The 19,796-nt window shown below is 56.8% G+C and overlaps 1 protein-coding gene across 2 annotated transcripts in view; it reads right to left on the reverse strand.

Moving 5' to 3' along the window:
* Positions 1-1,167: 1,167 nt before the first annotated feature.
* The window catches only part of IFFO2 (intermediate filament family orphan 2), a 50,256-nt gene continuing 31,627 nt past the window's right edge, over positions 1,168-19,796 (reverse strand). The window contains exons 2-9 of one of the 2 annotated variants that reach the window (XM_043445028.1): positions 16,531-16,591; positions 15,185-15,280; positions 13,892-14,032; positions 12,493-12,632; positions 8,125-8,245; positions 7,916-8,008; positions 6,888-7,018; positions 1,168-5,302 (exon numbers count right to left, since the gene is read on the reverse strand). In XM_043445028.1, coding sequence (XP_043300963.1) covers positions 5,197-5,302; positions 6,888-7,018; positions 7,916-8,008; positions 8,125-8,245; positions 12,493-12,632; positions 13,892-14,032; positions 15,185-15,280; positions 16,531-16,591 — 889 coding nt within the window. In that variant the 3' untranslated portion in view covers positions 1,168-5,196. The remainder of the gene's footprint in view (positions 5,303-6,887; positions 7,019-7,915; positions 8,009-8,124; positions 8,246-12,492; positions 12,633-13,891; positions 14,033-15,184; positions 15,281-16,530; positions 16,592-19,796) is intronic. The other variant, XM_043445029.1, reaches the window with a different exon arrangement.

Raw genomic sequence — 19,796 nt, forward strand, 5'->3', positions numbered from 1 at the left:
CGGGCTCTGTGGGTCAGGTGCCGCTGGAGGCCCTTCTCGGGCTCTCTCGCTGCCCTTGGCCGGAGGCTGCCAGACTCTTCCACCCTGCAGAGGGCCTCGTCGTGGCCCTGCCTCACCTCGGGGGCTGCAGCCTGGCTCTAGCCTCCTGGTAGGGACGCAGCCGCCCTCCACTCCGACCTGGAGCGGAGCCACCCAGCTTCCTAAGGCAAAGCGCTTGGACAAATCGGTCTACTTCCTTGCAGATTACGATCAGTGTAAGATAAAACCCGAGCCAGTCTGCTCTCGGACTTCCCTTCAAAAACTCTGGACGCGGAATCCGTTTTATTCCTCTGCTTTATTTGGGCGCCCCGGACAAAAATTTGAATTTTCTCTCTGGGAAGTTGTTTGCACAAACACATGAACTTTATTAACAACTCAGATTCTGAAGTTCTGAGGATGGAATCTTAGGGGCCCGTTCTATTCCTGAAGTACTGTTAACAACTTTCCCAACGCTCTGTTCTAATGTATCAGTATTTTCTCCAGCGGTGTGTACTGAGAACCTGCTTAGGAGTCAGAGTTCCGATGCTGATCGTGGTTTCTCCCTGTGACGTTGACGAAATATGTAACTTTCTCAGTTCTGTGTCTGTAAAGTGGGGGTAATAATACCCACCTTAGAACTTTCTCATTATTTCATTATTACTCCTCTTTATCTGGGAGGCCACACTCTTTAAGGCACTTTGGAGAATATAAACAAAAGAGTGGTGAGTGGGAAAGGAAACTTCAGTCCTCCTCTGGTGGGAGATTGGTTCCCAGAGCCCCTGCAGATACCAAAATCCACGGATACCAGTCACTTACATAAGGTGGCACAAGACAGTTAGCTTGCTCCATCGGAGAATGGAAAACTTGCAGATTCAGAGGGCAATATGATTAATAGGCCCTCAGTTCCAAACCAGGCTACGCTAGTTCTTCAGTCTATGATCTCTCTGGCTCTCTTCCCCTTCTATGAAATATGTATAATAATTCCTGCTTTAACTACTTCCAAAGATTTTATTGTGAGATGTGAGGTGATGTATAATTTCCCTATTTGGTCACTGATCGGTTGATGACTTTTAGTGTTTATGTGGCCCGTGACCTCTTGCCCCTCCCCCATCACCACTTTATCCTTAATTTAAAAAAAAAAAGCATCAATTCTAAGACATTTCACTTTATTTAAAAGAAGCCAATATACAGGATATAAAGGGCATGATATTTACAACAATACAGTAAACAGGTTGGTTTCCGGTAGGGTCAGTAGTCTTTCAATGAGTATAAACCCCCCCTTCCCCTTGACGCTAGACCCAGCTGGCAGACAAACAGCAACAGTGGGGTGGGACGGGACTTCGGGATAGTCTCCCCAGATGGGGCTAAAAATAAGGTAGATGCGAAAATGTCCACGAAGGAGTCTATGGGCGGAGGGTGCCTTTACCTCAATGCTTTGAGGGCTTGGCAGGGGGAATGGTGAGGGATTTGCCCGAGACTAACACACAGCCCACCCCGAGCCTGGAAATCTTCCACTCATTTCTCAGCTCTCTCCCAAATACAGTTGACTTGGCAATGGATCTTGGCAGACCAGAATTGGAGCAAGTAACCAGAGCCCACCCTCTGAGGCAGAGCTTGTCCCCCACCCAGCGCCCCCTTTCCCTCCCACCACCCTACTCCATTCTGAATTCCCCACTGCCCACCCACTACCACAAGTGCCCGCCCCCCTGGCCTTCCAATGACCAAGGAGCTGGGGTATCAAGGGACAGAGAAATGGGGTGAGGGGTGACCTTTGCCCTGCTGAAGCCACCCATGGGTATGAATGAGCAGGTGGTGAGGATGCGGAGAAAAGGTGAGGGGTACTGATTATATTAAATCCAGCAGCAACATGCATCTTGTCCACAGAAAAATGCTGGGCTACCATAACTGCCTACCCTAGATTTTAAAAAAACCTTTCCTTTCATAAAAATAGATGAGAGTCTCTTGCTTTATAAATAGATTACATTTAGCTTAAGTTACACCTTATATGACCCCCTGCCCCACACCCTCTCCCCCATCCCAAGCCAAAGTGGTTTGATTCTCCAAAGGTCATCTGAGCTACATCCACGGAGCTAAGTCCATGATGCACAGGCCAGTCAGAGACCTCTAGACATATTGCCACAAGGAAACAAAATGTGTTTACTTGTCAATCATTTTTTTCCCTGTTCAGAATCTCAGAAGTGTGTGTGTGTGTTCCACAATCAGGGAACCCAAAGGAAGCTAATCTCCCTGCCCCTCCCCAACCCTCTCTTTTTATAAAACCCCCCAAAATAGGAGAGCAAAAGAGGGCAGCACAGGAGAACCCATCTGAGAACAATTCTGAAATACCAATGTCAATATGACACTGGGCTAAGAAATAGAAAACCAAAATTAAGTATTTACATCTTTACAAAGGACGGACCAGTTGGTCCCAACTGGACCTGGTGCTGCCCCAGCGAGCGTTGGGGTCTTTCTTGGCAAGCTGTGAGCCCATGGCAAAGGGGGCAAGCGGGGCCCACTGGCAACTAACTCAAAAAAGAACTTGGTGGGGAGGGAGGCAGCCAGGCCAAAGCCCAGGACCACACCCGGAAGGCAGGTCACTAAAACTCTTGCTGTCCTCCCATCCACCAGCCCCAAATCCTTGCTCCCCAGGGAGAGCAGCTATTGAGAACCAGCAGGACGGATCTTCCTGGCCAGCATCTGACCCTGGCTCCTGCCACTTCCATACTTCCTAGATAAATTCAGAGTACCCTAGTCCCCAAAGACAAATATCCTATGTATACAAGGGGGGGGAAGGAAAAATAACACTACTGGACAGCAATCACCACGGTAACCCTAGTTACCCCCTAAATACTTATATTGTTGCCTTACTGTCTTAATTCTAAAGATAGGTCTGTCACCCTCCCACCACCCTGAGGCAGGCTTCCATTCTGTCCACCTGCCCACGGCATTCGATGCCTCCCTCACCCTGGGCAGAGGAGGCCCCGGGGGGGTGGCTGGTTTCCCACCCTCCCGGAAACGGAAAATCTTTTCAGCAGCTGAGGTCCAAGCCCAACTGGCTCTAATAACCTTTGGTTAAAATAAAAATAAAACAACAATAACAATAACAACAATAATAATCTGATATGTTTGAACCCTGTAACCTTTATAACAAGGGTCAGTGAGAAGGAGAGGAAGTGGGTGATCTCTCCTCCGAAACCTCGTCCCTTTGCGTACCTAACGAGGGACTATCTGGCTAAGAGATGCTGGGAATGGAAGACGTTCAGCCAGACTTTTACAGGGAACCAGCAGGAGGTTCCCCCATGAAAACAAAACAAAGCAAAAAAAAGGGAAAAAACTCACAATAAAGGCCACCAAGTTCTGATAAATAAAAATTACACACCCTCACTAACACTCTCTCTCCATATATATATATATTTATATGAATATTATATACAATGGTTTTAAGATTGCAAAACAGGTGGGGAAACAGAGGCGAGAGGAGGCCCTTACAGATCACTGGTGCTCTGGAGAGGAAAGACAGGAGGCCGGATCTACTCGGAGGCCCTCATCTGCCTGCAGACACAGGCTGTGGGGTGGGAAGGAGCTCTGGTCCTTGGGCACATTTTGCTCCTCTGACCTCCAGGGGGAGCTCCTGAGCCAACAAAAACAAAATCCCCAGTCATACCCAGGGGATTGGTAGTAGCGAGTAGTGGGTCCAAAAAGATACTAAAAAAAAAAAAAAAAGAAAGTAAAGCCTGCTCTGCAGGCTCCCAGCTGAGATTTGAGGGTGGCCTCCACATGATGCCCTCTGACTCAGGTCCACTAAAGTCTGGAGAGAGACTGGCTCAGATTAACTTTCCAACGGATCAATCAATCAGTGAATTACTGTAGAGGTGAACGTGTGTCCATGAGCATGGCTCTCAGGCGAGCTCCCGCTCCGGCCACCTCCTCTCTGCCAGCAGTCCCCGCTGCCTCCCTCCACTTCCCTTTCCAGTGCCCGCCGGTGGCCAGACAGTGGGCAGCTGGGACAGAGCAGAGAACCAAGATGCTGGCAGGCGGTACTGACCCAGTTCCCCAGAGGAGTCAGTGGATACCAGGCCTGACCCCCTCCAGACTTTCTCACAGAGAAATTTCAGATCTATAACCCCTTATTGTTGGCTGGGGAAAAAAAAAAACAAAACATCAGGGCAATAAAAGACATTCCCACCTCCCACCCTCTGCCCCTGGCCCACGTCCCCACCCCATAGAAGTCCCAAGAAAGCAAGCAGTCAGGTGGCCGAGGTCCTCAGAACCCCGCCTCGCTTCCAACCTTGACCAAACCCCCTCCCAAGTCAGTGCTCACCCGTAGAGGCTGCGAGAGAGACAGAGAGAGAGAGAGATCACCCTAGCTTCTGCCTCCTTCCCAGCTCCAGGAAAACCCGGGAGCTAGTTGGGAGCGGGCCCGCCTCCCACAAAGGTATAAGGCAAGCTGCTTTTTTTTGTTTTGTTTTGTTGTTTTGCATAGTAGTTTAAACACAGTGAGGCTCCACCTTCCCCGACAGTGCCTTCTCCCTCTGCTTTGCCACTCGATCCAAAAACAAAGAAAAATTTGTCCTTCCCTCCCTCCTTCTATCCTCTCCCCTTCGGTAAATGCAACGCCCCCTCGGGAAGTCCCCACCCAGGCCTGGAAAGGTGAAGGCAAACAGTGCCTTCCTGGGGGGGAGGTGGACCATCCCAAGTTCAACTCCAGCAGGGGAGGGAAGGCAGAGCTCATGGCCAATCAGAGGAGCAGGTGGGAGGGTACAAAAAGGCATTGACCACACCCGGGGGGCCCCCCCACCCCCGCCCTCACCTTAGAGTTTCGTATAAAAACACCTGCTAGGAATAATTCTTTGGAGCTCAAAGTGGCTCAGCTGAAGGGAAAAGGCACAGTTAGCGCTGCATCGTCCGGACAGAAGTCTGCATTTGTCATGTGGAGAACAATAGAAATTGACAGCACCATTCCTTGGGTGGGTGATGGAGAAGGGGCACTGGTTGGTGGTGGGCGGAGAAAGGAAGGAAGGAAGCAGCGGTCCCTGGGGCCTCCAGAGAAGGTAGGGCGTAGGAAGTCTGCGTGGTCAGGGCTGGGAGCCCCACTTCCTGGCCCCGTGGGGAGAGGCGTGCAGAGGCCCCGGCGCCCAGACCACCAGGCACGGGCTGGGGCGGGGCGTGCCTCAGTCATCAGCTGACCATGGGCTCCACGTCCGCCTCCCGCTCAAAGTCGTCCTGGATCTCGTCTGTACTGCCTGAGTCGCTGCTGGCCACGGAGCTTGGGGATGGTGAATTCCTGGGAGGGCAGAACAGGAGACTTCAGAGGGCAGCCTGGGGCAGACAGCAGGAAGGATGGAGCACCCCCTCCTGGAAAACCTAGCGTCCACCGGGGATCCTCGCCGAGACCCACCCTCTCTGCTTTCCTTAGAGTCTCTGAAGCTCAGGGGTTAGACAAGGCTCTCAAGACCTCGCGCGACGCCCCGCACCTGCCTCTCTAGCTTCTCCTGGAGCTGAGCGCTCCATGGGAGCAGGAACCATGGGTCCAGTTCAGTTTCTACACTCCCATCATCTGGGCAATTAACTCAGAGCCCAAAGGGAGGCCACATAGAATAGCGGTTAACAGCACTGGGTTCGAATTCTCAACTCATCACTGCTGAGCTGGGGGGCCTGGTGCAAGCTCTTTACCCTGCCTACATGCACACTCCTCAATCCAAACAACGGGAACAACAGCACTGGGTTCTGGGAATCAGTGAGCTGAAGGTAACATGCTAAGCCCCAGGCCACACACACACACACACACACACACACAGAGCTCCCCCCTGCTTCTCCGTCTCTTACGGCCCAAACAACAGGGTGCAAGAACACGGTCATAATGAGAGAAACGATTATAATTAACATATTTGTGCTCCGGGCCAAGCACTGTATTTCTCATTTTATCATTAGCATGTCTGTCTCCCCTGAGCTCCCCAGGTGGTTCAGTGGTAAAGAATCCACCTGCCAATGCGAAAGATGCGGGTTCCATCCCTGGGTCAGGAAGATCCATCCCCCGGAGAAGGAAATGGCAACCCACTCCAGTATTCTTGCCCGGAGAATCCCACGGACAGAGGAGCCTGGTGGGCTACAGCCCATGGGGTCACAAAGAGTCAGACACGACCGAGCAGCTGCACAGGCGCACACACACGCCCCCAGAAAGCTGCGTGTTCCCCAAGGCCAGGAGCTGTCTCTGTGCTGGCAAGTAAAGAGGCCTGATGCTGTCGGTGTCCTGGGGACAGACTCACGTGGCCTTGGGTTAGAAGATGGGAAAGGAAGGAAAACTGCTTCCTAGGGACCCACGTGAGCCCCGCCCACCTTCTCCACCCACCAGCTCAGCAGGAAGTGGGGCGTGGGCTCCTGGAGGGCAGGGGCTGTGACCTGTTCATCCCTGTATCCCCAGGGTCTTGCACAGAGCAAGCCTTCTCAAAGTAGCCCTCTATAGTCCCACAACAATGGGGACAGGGTGGTTGTGCGAGTCACGTGAGATTAGATGTGTAAGGCACACAGTACGTGGCTAATGGTCATTGGAGGCACGGACAGATGGACAGAGGGGTTGGCAGATGAAATCTCCAGGCTGTACGTTGCAGCCCAATAACCCCCCCGCCTGCCCCCCACACACCAGGACACCGGCACCGCGTCCGCAGGGAGGACGTGCGCGGGCGCGGGGAGGACGGGCACGCGCCCCTGAGGAGGACGGGCACGAGGAGGACGGACGCGCGCTGGGGGAGGACGGACACATCTGCGGGGAGGACGGGCGCGGGGAGGACAGGCGCGGGGAGGACGGGCGCGGGCAAGACGGGCGCAGGGAAGACGGGCGCGGGCGCGGGGAGGACGCGCGCGGGCAGCACCTGTCTGCGGAGCCTTTGATGAGCCGGCGGCACGTCTCCATCTGCACGTCCAGGCCCCGCTTCATGCTGCACATCTCCATGTATTCGTGCAGGTGCCGGTTCATGTCGCTCTTGGCCGTGGCCAGCTCCAGCTGAGAAGGGCCAACACGGGAGAGGGCAGGCCCCGTCATCCTCACAGCCAGCCTCGCGGCGACCTCACACCCTCAGCGCCGTGGCACGGGGGCCATCCCAGGGCACCACACCCGCAGGGCCCTCCCCCTGTCCTCTGCTTTCTGCTTACCGGTCCCTAGAATCGCTTTTGGTGGAAGGTGAATGGTCGCTTAGCAACCACTGGGGTAGCCCTAGCAACTGGCCTTGGCACTCCTTCATGCGGACTGCGTTAGAAAGGGGCGCTCGTGTTTCTGACCTTTCTCCTCAACCGAGTGCTCCATCCCTGGGGGAGGAGCCAGGCTTCCCTTTCTCCAGCCTGACAATGACTGACCCTCACAGACAGGTGTGGCCCAGCAGACACACACAGGCTCTGGAGCAGGGAGAACCGGGCTTGCAGGCCGCTTCCTGGCTGGGAGGCCTCGGGCAAGTCACTTGGTCTCTTTCACCTCATCTCCTCCTCTGTAAAATGGGCTCAGAGTACCCACTGCACAGGGTGGAGGCACCCAGGCCCCCCGCGGGTACATACACAGGGTGTGAGAATACCAAGGAAGGTGTATTTTTAAAGGGCTCAGGGCCCAGTGTCACTTGATATCATTCAAATGTCAGTTCCCATTATTTTGAGATCATCATGTCAGTCAAATAACTTAAGAAAAAACCTCTCTGGGGCAGACAGGTATCACCACCCCCATTTTACAGGTTAGGAAACTGAGGCCCTACCCAAGAGAGGGGTGACTTGCCCAGCACCAGGCCAGGAGAATCAGTGGGTTCTCCTGACTCCCAATCCTGTGTCGCTATCCCAGCCCCTGTCCACACGGGCACTTAAATCCCTGGGGGCTCGGGGGTCACTACTGGGGGACATGAACAAATGGGTACCCCACCTCAATCTGGCCGATTGTCTCCTGGTACTCCTTGTCTCTCGTCTTGAAGAAGGATTCGGTCTCATGGATCAAGTTGCCCAGGTTTTCCTCTTGCTGGAGAAATGGAACAGAGTGGACAACTTAACGGGGCGGTGGGGGCTGCCGGGAAAGAACGAAGGACGAGGGAGCATGGAAACGAGGGGGTCCCCGGCGCCCGCCTGCTGGCTCACCTCGCCCTGCAAATCGAGGCTCGGGTTGCAGTTGGTGAAGTCCTCCCAGAGCAACAGAGTGTCTTCATTCTCCTCCCAAGTCAGGCTGTCACAGTCATCGTCGAAGTCAAAGGTCTCCCGCCTGTGGGTGCACGGGCGGGCGTGAGTGAGCAGTCAGGCTCCAGGGGCCCGGGGAGGGGCCTCCCAGGTAGCTGTCCAAAAGCACAAGAGCAGTGGCCAGAGGGGACACGCACCTTCTCCATGGGGCGCAGCTCTTCAAATGCACAATGTATTTATGTATGATGGATACAAGTTAAAATGTGTATTCCTAAAGATGTCAGTCTTTCATTAATGAAGACTTAAAGATAGTGTCTTGTGAATGGTTTCCACTCATTTAACAACTCGTTTCTAGAGCCCCTACGATGCCCGAGATGATTCATATAATCTTCTCTGCAACTTAGAAAGGTGGGTATTATTATTCCCATTTTACAGATGAGGAAACTGCAGCTCAGAAAGAATAAACTAGGGCTGAAAGCCAGATCTTTCTGTTTTCTGTGGCTTTTTCCTCCCCATCAAAACACAATCACAGGACTGATGACTAGGCATATATTAAAGTGCGATTCATTCCATCCTCACAACAGTCCTATGAGGTCAATATGATTGTCAGTCCCATTTCACAGGTAAGGAAATTGAGGCTCAAAGGGATTTGGTGGAAACTTCTAGAATAATACGTGCTGGAAATCAGATTTGAATGCAAATGCTGAGTGATTTCTGGGCTTCCCTATTCTCTAGAACTGGAAATAGGGTGATGGACCGTGCAGGTGTATCTGGGACTAACAGAGTTCTGCAGATGTATTGGTTACCCCAACTGCAGGGGACTATAAAAAAAAAAAAAAATCGTTGTGAAGTAATTAGCCTCCAACTAATAAAAAATTTTAAAAAATTAAAAAAAAAAAATCATTCAGCCCAATACATCCATTATTCAGATGGGAAGGCTGAGGTCTGCAGGAGTAAGTCACTTGACCTGGTGAATCAGCTGGAGAGGCAGACGTGGGTTCCAAGTCCTAATTCCCATCCCAGGGCTCTCCCCGCTGCCCACGCTTACTCCTTCAACTACTTTCTGGATCCTATAGTGCACCGCTCCCAACCTGCTGGGGCCACTGGGCAGAGCCCAAGAGTCTCAGGAAAAGCGCTGTCCAGAGCGCCCCCTCGAGCCCGGTTCCCCACCAAAAAGCAGTTCCTGCAGGAGTCTGTAGGTGGCTCCAGGCATCCGGCAACCAGGGCTGGGACCCGGCATCCCTGGGAGGCACTGCCCGCCCCTTGACCAGACAGCTCCGGGCAAGCCCCCGGGTCAAGGGTCGACCCATCACCGCATCGCATACTGGACTGCTGATTTCACTTCCTTCCTGGCAGCTGGGACCAGAGGGAAACCCTGGCTGAGTAACGGAGGAGGAGAAAGGACAGGAAGCTGGACAAGAGGAAGGGCTCAGAAGACGCGCCCCGGTCCCCCCAGATGTGGGGGGCGGGATCAAGGAAGAGGCGTGGCCATGGTGCAGAGAAAGGAGCACATTCCCCCCCTTCTCCGGGATCTGAAGCCCAAGCAATTGATTTTGATCGAAACAAACAGCCCTGACTCGGGCGCAGTTATTCAAAGACTTCAGAGGAGCTGGCCCGTAGCAGCTTCTGGCTTGGGTCTCAGCCCAGAGGCAGCAGAGAGGTTGGTGGGAGGGGGCCAGGGCCCGGCCCAGGGTGTGGTCTGCCTGGCTTTGGGGAGAACTGCCAAGGTGGAGGGGTCATCAGAGAATTTTGTTTTGCTTTAACTTAGGCAGCTTGACAACCAGATCAATCTAACTGATCGGTTTAATACTAAACCCAGTTCAGACCTGTCAACACTCAGGTGCCCATTTTTGCAGCATGGCAAAGAAAACTCATACACCCAGGAGCACAGCCTTCTGGCTCACTCCACCACCACCCCCAACCCGCCAACCCCACCCTGCCTGCTTTCTGGGCAGATTGTGGATTCCTGGTGACTTGATGAAAGCCTGGGAAAACAGTTCCTTCAAGGAAGCCCTTTAATTCAACCAAATGAGCCCAGCCAGGGTCTCTGGGGCATAAACCCAGCTGGACACTCAAAGAATGCCCACAGCAACCTTCAGAAAACCTAGACCTGACCTAAGGTTCTCTTCCAAAGCCCCTCTCATCAGTGAAAGATGAGAACATGAGACAGGAGGGGTCCATGTTTGCGTGCTAAGTAGCTTCAGTCACATCCGACTCCTCTGTCCATGGGGATGCTCCAGGCAAAAGCACTGGAGTGGGTTGCCGCACCCTCCTCCAGGGGATCTTCCTGACCCAGGGATCGAACCGCATCTCTTACATCTCCTGCATTGGCAGGTGGGTTCTTGACCACTTGTGCCACCTGGGAAGCCCATGAGAAGGGGTGGGGAGGGGGTGTTGAAAGATGAATCAAAAGTCAAGGAGTCTCCTTGTTACCCTCAAAACAGCAACTCCCATTCTCCGCAAACACAGAGCCATCTCAGTTTTGTTTCAAGGGAACAGGAAGCACAGGGACGTGTCACGCAAACCCATCCCGCCCGGGTCCGACTCCTGTCTTCCTCCTGCCGAGTCACCGGGGTGGGGATGGCGTGGCAGGAGAGACAGAGAGAGGGAAACCTCTCTGAGGACACAGACAGCACTGGCCCGAGGTCCAGGCTCTATCGGGACTCGCCTGTCCCCTCTGAGCTGTTTCCTCATCTGTGATGAAGGGCTGGGCGGAGTGAGCGTTGGACTCAACTCCCCTGGGCCAGCCCCAAGCGCGGCAGGAAGGGTCTGGAGAGGCCCGGGCCCCTGGCTTCTGAAACCAGTGTGAAGGCTGGGGCACCAGCGACAGGAGAGGCCCTCCTGGAGGAGCGCCGTGAGTGGTGACGGCCCGTCGGAGTCAAGCGCTCAAGTCCAGCCCTGCTGCTGGGACACCCGGGACTCCAGGGGAGGGACACCGGGCCGGAACGCATGCTTGGCCGTGAGTCTCAGAGACCTGGGGCTGGGGGGAAACGGGGGTGGGAAGGAGGATGGAGCGCTGGGCCAGGGCTCAGGGGACCAACGGCAGGGGACTTCTGGGAAGAGGGCAGGCCCGTGGGGCGGGGGGAAGTAGACTCAGAGACAGCCCCAGCCTGCCATCTGACCACGGCCCCGAGCTGAATCAGCCCGCGCCTGCAGCCGCTCCCCTCCCCACCCCACCCAGGACACCACGCGGATGCGAACCAGAGGTGGGTCAGGCCTGCAAGTGCAGATTGGACAGGCCAGGGCTACGACGGGTCCCTGCCCTAGACAACTGAACCCCGCTAGTGTCCGGTAAACCAGCCTCCTGCAGAGCCCAGAGCGGGGTGCCCAGGTGCTGGTACTTAATGTTCTTTCCTCACCAAGTCACATCCGGCTCTTTTGTGACCCCGGGGACTGCAGCCCGCCCAGCTCCTCCGTCCATGGGATTTCCCAGGCAAGAATACTGGAGTGGGTTGCCATTTCCTTCTCCAGGGGAACTTCCGACCCAGGGATCTAACTCGCGTCTCCTGCATTGGCAGGCGGATTCTTGAGCCACCCGGGAAGCCCCGCCCAGATTGGTAGCATGTGACAGTTTCCCATCGTGCAAATTTTAAGCTATTAGCGTGCCACTGCTGAACCTGGAGTGGGCAGACATCACCTTTCATGAGCTGGTACAGACCGGCTCCAGCCCACCACCGACCACACCAGAGCCCAGACTCTGCCACTAACCCAGGCCGCCGTTTAAACCAAGGGAAAAAAAAAATTTTTTTACTTGGTATGGTGATGAATGTTAGGCTTATTGTGGTGAGCATTTCACAATATATACAAACACTGAATCACAGTGTTGCATATCTGAAACTAAAATAAACTTACAATGTCAGTTATATCGCAATTAAAAAAAACAATTGTCCACAAATATGACCACTATTTGGCTTCCCCAGTGGCTCAGCAGTAAAAAATCTGCCTGCCAAGTAGGAGACATGGGTTCAACCTCTGGGTCAGGAAGATCCCCTGGAGAGGGCGATGGCAACCCACTGCAGTATTCTTGCCCGAAACATCCCACGGACAGAGGAGCCTGGGGGGCTACAGTCTATGGGGTCGCAAAGAGTCGGACACGACTTAGCAACTGAACAAGAGAAATGAGCACTATCACCAGCTTGGCCTTTTCTGAAAATGTGAAACTCCCTAACACTAAATGTTGAAAATGAATCCAGATTCTCGCAGAACACCACGGTGACCAACAAAACATCTGGAGGCTACTTGTCAGCCAGCCCAGGGCACTGGTTTGCGCCCCTTGCCCTAGCACTCTGGGGAAACAGGAGCCCCGGGTGCCAGGGCAGCAAGGATACTCACAGCTGGTTAAACATGCGCTTCATCTCGTCTGTGATGTTCATGGAGCCAACCTCGTCGTCCGAGAACCGGTTCACCTCCCCATCCTGCTCGGAGATGTCGTCGTCGGAAGCCACCTTACGCTCTTTCTTTTTGGGGACCACCTGGCCCGGGAAGAGAAAGATCAAGGGTCACTGGGTGGTTCTGCCGGAATGGAGGGCGGGGTGGACTGGGAAGGGAGGTGGCGTCCCAAGGGACGGATGGAGCGTGGCTGGGCCGGCCACTGCCGGGAAGGATGCAGGCCCTCTAAGAAGCAGGTGGCATTAGCAGGAAGCGTGAGGCGGGAAGGCATGCAGGACAGAGGAACAGACGGCCTGGCCCCTTCCCTGCCCTCGGAGGCCTGGAGATGCGGCCAGCCGGATGTCTCAGAGCTCCCCAGAGAGACGGAGCAGCCCTCACGCAGGTCAGATGGCTCCGTGCTTCCCAGAGCCCTCCTGCTCCCATGCAAAGGCAACAGGTAGGCAGCCCCGGGTTCAACGAGCTTCCTCCACTCCAAGCAGACAAGACGCAACAAACCAGACGAAGGCTGAACGGGCCCTTGCTTCCCCGCAGAGGGGCAGCAAGAAGGCACCCAGGCGAGCCCAGACCTCACCCCACTACATCCAGAGTCACACACTTAGAGCCAGCGACACGCTGTTCTGCCCTGGGCTCAAGCAAAAGCCAAACCACAACCCCAAACTCAAGAAGCAGCCTTTGGAGAATGACAGACGCCCTTTGGGCAGCTGGACCAGCCCCCAAGCCCTCCCTGGAGGACACTCGCTAGTGCTAACCCATCGCCTTCACTCTGGACACAGACGCGTGCTTGCTGGGGGTAGGGAAGTAGGGTACTGAATGAGTCTCAATGTGGGAATGAAAAAGAATCAACGGGTCAACAGTTCCCCTTCTGAATTCTGAGGCTCGAGGGCCAGGGCTCAGGCCGGTTTGCCTAGGGCTCCCACAGTTTAGCCAGGGCTCCCCGACCACAGCCCTGGTCCCCGGCTCCTGCTCCCAGAAGGAGAGGCAGGAAGCAGGGCAGGGGGCCCAAGGTAGGCAGACGGACTGAGCCCTGGAGGGTCTGGAGACCTGAGTCCTCGTCCCAGCTCTGCCACGTTCTTCCGGGAGCCCGTCACGTCGCCCCCCCCACCCCCCGGGTGAGTGGTGTCCTCGGACGTAGGATGACGCGGTCAGCCTGGATGATGGAGTCACACATGCCTGAGTCTGTGCGGTCCCTGATTCTACACTTTCCTGGGAGGCTGGAGCGCTGGGCAAAGGCTACGTGGGGGTGGTCGGGGAGGGAGATGGGCGGGGTGTGAGGGGCCCGGGGCAGGGTGGCCGGGGCGGGCGGCAGGCAGTGCCGGCTGGTGAGCGGGGCGGCCCTCATCACCTGGAAGATCTTGGACACGTCTTCCGAGTTCCGCTGCTGTGCGACATCGCACAGCTTGGCCGTGATATCGATCCGGCGGCAGATGTCCATGTCCACCTTCATGGCCTTTTCTTGGATCTTTGTGTCCAGGTCTGTCATGGGCTGCAGGGAGGACAGCAGGGGGTTACGTGAGCGGGGGGTGGGGGGAGGCACCCCCAGGCTCTGGCTGGACAGAGGGGTGGGGAGACTCCTGGGTGCTGGGCAGGAGGTCCCCGCAGTCCGAGAGGGGTCCTGCAGCCTTTGCTGGGCGTGGTCAGGCCAGTGGCTCGGGTTCGGGGCAAGGGGTGGGGGGATGTGGGCGCCGTGGGGACTGAGGGAGACTGTGTTTGCCCGTCTCCCTAAGGGCCGGAAGGCATCCTCTCAGCAGACACGGCGTCAGTGTTTGTTTTGTCGGAACAAGGGAAAAAGACACGTCCCACCGCTGAAAGGCCGCCGGGCTCCCGCAGCGGGCCTGCCCCACCTGTCCCCTGCAAAGATTCCTCCCAGGCTGACGGCAGGGGCTACCTCGGATGGGTGGGGGTCCCCCAGACCCCGGTAAAGAAAGCCTCCTGGCCTCTTCCAGCCACCCAGCCTCACACCGCCCAGGGCCAGAAGCCGTGGCTGGTGGAGGCGCCCGTCCCGGGCTCTGCCTCCCTCCTGCCGTCTTACTCTGCATACTGCCCGCGGCTCGAAGGTGGCAGGAAACTGGGGTCCCCGGCAGGAAGGAGGTCCCTGCTGCTCTGCCAACAGCTGCCCCGCCCACGGTGACTCAGAGGGGCTCCGACCGTCCCAAGGACGCGCACACCGGCCAGTCCCGACTCAACAGAGCAACCTCCGGGAGGCCGCTGGCCCGGGTGGCCTTTCGGGCCGGTGCAGACCAGACCCGGGGTCCCCTTCAGCCTGCCATCGGCCCCCACTGTGCCCAGACATGGAGGCCCCCGGCCGCCCCCAGCCCCTGCCCGCACACTGGTGAGCCGGCGCAGTCGGAGCGAACGCACACAGGCCGTCAGAGGAGCCCGGAGCGGGCGGATGGGTTAAGCAGCTGATTAATGCATCTCTACTCAGACCACGGGAAGCGGAGGTGGGGGGGGGGGAGGGGAGGGGAGCCTGATCTCTGATGCATCCGTCATCCTCACGGGTCAAACGCAGCCAGCCAGGACTCTAACTAGAAGCCGAGCTCTGGAGCCTCGGAGTGAATGAAGCGTTCTGCATGATGGGTGGGGGGGTGGGGAGGGGGGTCATGACACCTGGGGGGTGGCGGCCGGAGGCACTTACGTCACTCATGAGCCCCTTAAACACCACCAGCTCGGCCTTGAGACGCTCAATCTTCTCATTCATCTCCTCCTGGATGGCTTCCGCCTCCTGCGCTGCCTACGGGGGACGGAGATCGGGGAGTGGTTAGGGGGGGCTGGGAGGGCTGGGCGGGCTCCCCAATGGGGAGGCAGAGAGGCCGGACACCTGGGGTTTAGAGCCCCGGATGGATGCCTGACATCCAACCCAGCCGGGGGTGCCTTTGTGCCCCAGGAAGGGGGAGCCAAGACCTTGACCCAGCCTGGCTCCCCGCTCAGCCCTCACTTCACCCCTCGGCCTAAAACAATTCTTTTCCAAGAACTGTTCATTGGATGGAAAAATCCATGGCAGACATTGAGAGAAAAAGTGGATATAAAAGTGATTCCAGCGGGTCACAGTAGCAGGTCAATGTATGTCAAATGTGAGCAATGGCACCATCCGTGTGTCAGCCTCACGGAGCGTGCACATCCAGGGCTTATGGGTGTGCACAGAGAAGACCAGAGGGTCACGAACCACCTCAGCAACAGTGGGGCAGGGAGAACCAGAGGGAAGGTTTATTTTCTTCTCTGTGCTTTTCTGAACTTTCCGAATGTTGCACCATGAACATGTTACGTTTGTAAAGTAAAAAGTCCTTTTCTCACAAAAGAAAGCAGGGGTGGGGCGGGGCAGGGGGAGGGAACATTCATCTTTTTCCTTCTACACATTATTTTAACCACTCCTCGACATTGATGTCTTTTAATGTCTCCTTGACATTATTTTAATCCCTCCCTAACTTCCTTAGAAGATCAATGCTTATTTTCTTTCTTTCTTCTCTGGTTATTTATTTATGTAGATGATCAATGCTTTAACTATCAGAAGGCGATTTTTTTTCAGTGTTAAAAAGAGCCGTCCACGGCTTCTCACGGGGTTGCCGCTCCTGTGCCCATTTGGCTGAGAGGAAAACAGAGCTTAGAAGGTCTAGTCTGCTGCACCATCAGCCCATGTGAAGCAGGGCCCAGAACACAGAGCCAGCGAGCCAGAAAAGCCAGAGGCCACCCTCACCCTGCCATGGAGCGCCCGCTGGGGCTGGGAGCCCACCTGGCAGGAAGCCCACCACCCTCGCCGAGGCCCGAGGCCCCGAGCACAGGCCTGCGTGGCTGAGACAGCGACAGGACTCCTGAGCCCAGGCTTTCTGCAACCGTGAGCCGGGGGCGCCCTCCCAGCCCCGAAGCGGGGGAGGTGGGAGAGGCCCCCGGCTCCACGGAGGAGAGGCTGAGCTGGGACCTGGCCCCCAGCCTCGGCCCTCCACCGCGGGGCTCGCCCCCCGGCCTCTCCCGGTCGGGGCCTCTTACCTCCTGTAGCGTGTCCACCATGGTCTGCAGGTTCACGCGCTTGGCGAGCTCCTCCTCCCATCTGCAACAGCCAAGAGGGACAGGCGGTCAGAGGGCGGCCTCCCCCGACAGTCCACCCCTAGGCACAATGCCAGCACCCACCCCGAGTCGCGCCCGCGCTGGCTGAGAAGGTGCAGCAGGGATGCCAGCCCTGCCTGTGTCCCGGAGCGCCCAGGCTGGGGGCGGCGGGCTGACGCACGATGCCAGGGGACGAGGCTCCGGGCATGAGCGCAGCCCCACCGGGAGACGGCGGCGGGAGGGCCACCCCCCGGCCCTGTGCAGACACAGTGTGAAGTGATGCACAAGAGCTGCTGCTCCTCGCGTTCCCGTGAGACGCGGCACTGAGGCTGTTCTCAGCTGCCAGGCTATAGCCAGCACCACGTTCAGGCTCTCCTTTGCACCCACAAGAAACAAACTTTTTTCATGCCAACCACTGCAACCTCAGAGGCAATCTTTTGCCACCTACCCTACCCAACAAAGACATCTCCCACGTAGCTGTTATCATCCTTGTCTTACAGATGAGAAAACTGAGACTCAGAGAGGTTAAATATCCTGCCCAAAGACACACAGCTAGTTAGGGGATGGGGTTGGACTTCAAACCCAGGTCTGTTTTATTACATTAAAACAAAAAAAAAGATGTAAGTCTCACTTATTTAATGCCTGAGCTTCACTGGCGGCTCAGATGGTAAAGAAGCGGCCAGCAGTGCGGGAGACCTGGGTTTGACCTCTGGGTGGGGAAGATCCCCTGGAGGAAGGCATGGCAACCCACTCCAGTATTCACGCCTGGAGAAACCCCATGGACAGAAGAGCCTGGTGGGCTATAGTCCATGGGGTCGCAGAGTTAGACACAAGCACGTTTCATGCCTAAGTGAGGGTGAGGGCTGGCGCGGCCAGGACTCAGACTCAGGCTGGGGGCTCCAGATCGGGTGCTGGTGACTCTGCTGGGCTCCCTGTGGACCGTGGGCCTGTGGGATCCCTGACCCCCTCCCCACCCAGATGGTCCTGCTGCCCCCGAGGGCCGGGCCCTTCTCCATCGCAGGACAGCCAGACCGGGGGCTTCTCTCTTTCTTCACCCCGGGGCTGCCTCCCTACATGGCTTCAGAGCGGGCAGGTCTGGAAGCCTTGAGGATGCTGTCGGGGCCAGCTAAAAATAGGCCAGAGGGGAGGGATGGCTGAAGAGCGGGTTACGTCACTGGCTTTTGGAAACAAGAGAAAACGGATACTGTTTGCACACACAGAGGAAAATTCCTCCTCTTTCCCACACGAGACACAGACGGCCCCGGGCAGGGCTCCCAGAGGACACACACGCTCCTCCCTCCCTTTGGTCTTCACCAGCCCCCGGCAGTGGCGGCTGGGCCTCAATCGGCCGTGGGCGGCAGTGTTCAGAACCCCGTGGGCAGCGGGGCTGGGGTGGGCGTCCTGGTATGGATGAGAGATACAGAGGGACCCAAGGAGGGGCAGGGAGAGAATCTAAGAGTCTGACCCGGGCAGGATCGTTGCACAGAACACTCCCGTGGCGCAGAGACACGGAGGCCCTGTGTGTGAAAGGAACCTGCCCAAGGTCACCTAGCACGTCGTGGGCGGGGCCACGAGTCCAGGGAACAGCTGGGGAAGAAGAACCCCAGGTGGGGAGAAGCCCAAGGCTGCGCCCAGCTCGCTGAGGCGCACAGGGCGTCCGGGGCTGCCCTCGAGGGAGGCCGGGGCCCAGAATACAGGACCGAGCTGAATCATCCCTCCTGGCCACGCTGCCCCGAGGTGGGCAGGGGACGAGCTTCCAAAGCTGCTGAGCAGAGCAGGGCCAAAGGAGGGCGCTGGCCGCAGCCCGGCCCCCAAGGCCAGCCTCGCTAGTGCGTTCCTGCAGCAACAGCAAGATAACGGGGCGGGGGGGGCGGCGGGGAGGGATGAGACGTGGGCACCCGGGGGCATCTCACCCACACACACCAGCTTCTCAGAGGAGCCTCTGGGATGAGGCCAGCCCCCTCTCCCTTTTCCTTTTCCTGGAAGCAACCTCCTCATGAGGAAGCTGGGGTAGGGGGTCAACAGACCCATTGAACAGACAGGAAAAGTGAGGCCCAGCAAAGGAAAGCAACTTGTCTCAGGTCACCCCAGAGCGAGAACACAAGCCACGTCTTTGGATCCTCAGCACGGAATCGCGGTAGCAGCAGCCACTGGTTGGCGAGCACCGCTCAAGTCCCCTGAGCTGGGCCCAGTGCCTTGGACACATCTCACTGGCCTTCATCTGACCTCTTAACCCTCTCCTGTAAAGACGTTTTCCCCATCTCATTTTGCAGATGAGAGAGCTGAGGTTCAGAGAAGTGTGACCTGTCTAAGGCCACACAGTCAGCAGGGATGGGACTCGAGTCAAGCCCACGCTCTCAAGCCTCCAGCTTCCACCTGGGACGAGCGTGGGTGTCACCCGGGGACCGCGCTCACATGCAGAGCCGGTTCAGCGGGACTGGGGTGGGGCTTGTTTCTCATGAGCTCCCCAATGGAAGGCGCTCTGGTGGCCCCCTCGCCTCGCTAAGCTGTACCCCAGGTGAGCTTGCACAAATGATTTCACTGGCCTTTCATTTCCAGAGCTGGATGGGTGGCCGGCCGGTGCCCCACCCCCAGGAGACACAGGAAGGACCCCTGTGTGTTGACAGCAGCTGGCCTGACAGCTGAGCCCGCTGCCCACGCTGACCTCCCCTCCCGGCCCTCGGCGGGAAAGCGTGGCCGTGCCCGCTTCCACACTGACAGTGCAGAAACGCTCTGCCCTTCAGCTGCTCTGGCTGACTGGGGTGAGAGGATGGATGAGTGATGTTTCTTAAGGAGCCCCAGATGCCCCACATTCACGGCAACTCAGCCGACGGGGAGGGAGTGCGAAGCTGAGCCAGAAACTGGTCAACCATGTTGTGGGCTCTAGAACATTCCAACACCTGCTTCCCAGGCCCGTCCCCTCCCCTGCCTGACCTGGATCTGCCCACAGGAGCTTGGTTTCAGCAGGAGGGGAGTTTCAGGCATCGGGACCAACATAAGCAAAGACAGGCCAGCAGGAAGCCAGGGAGAAGCTGGCTGCCACCAAGAGGGGACACACCTCCCTGGGTCGGGGGCTGCTGAGCACACAGTGGGCTGTGAAGTTGCAGAGAAACCGCCTCCCCATTTTACAGGTGGGAAAATGAAGACCCAGCGCACCCAGGCAACTCTAGCCAGGGCCAGGACAGCCTGAATCACTTGGATCCATCCCT

This window comes from Cervus canadensis, chromosome 24 (assembly GCF_019320065.1).
Source record: "Cervus canadensis isolate Bull #8, Minnesota chromosome 24, ASM1932006v1, whole genome shotgun sequence".
In the NCBI taxonomy this organism is placed as follows: Eukaryota; Metazoa; Chordata; class Mammalia; order Artiodactyla; family Cervidae; genus Cervus; species Cervus canadensis.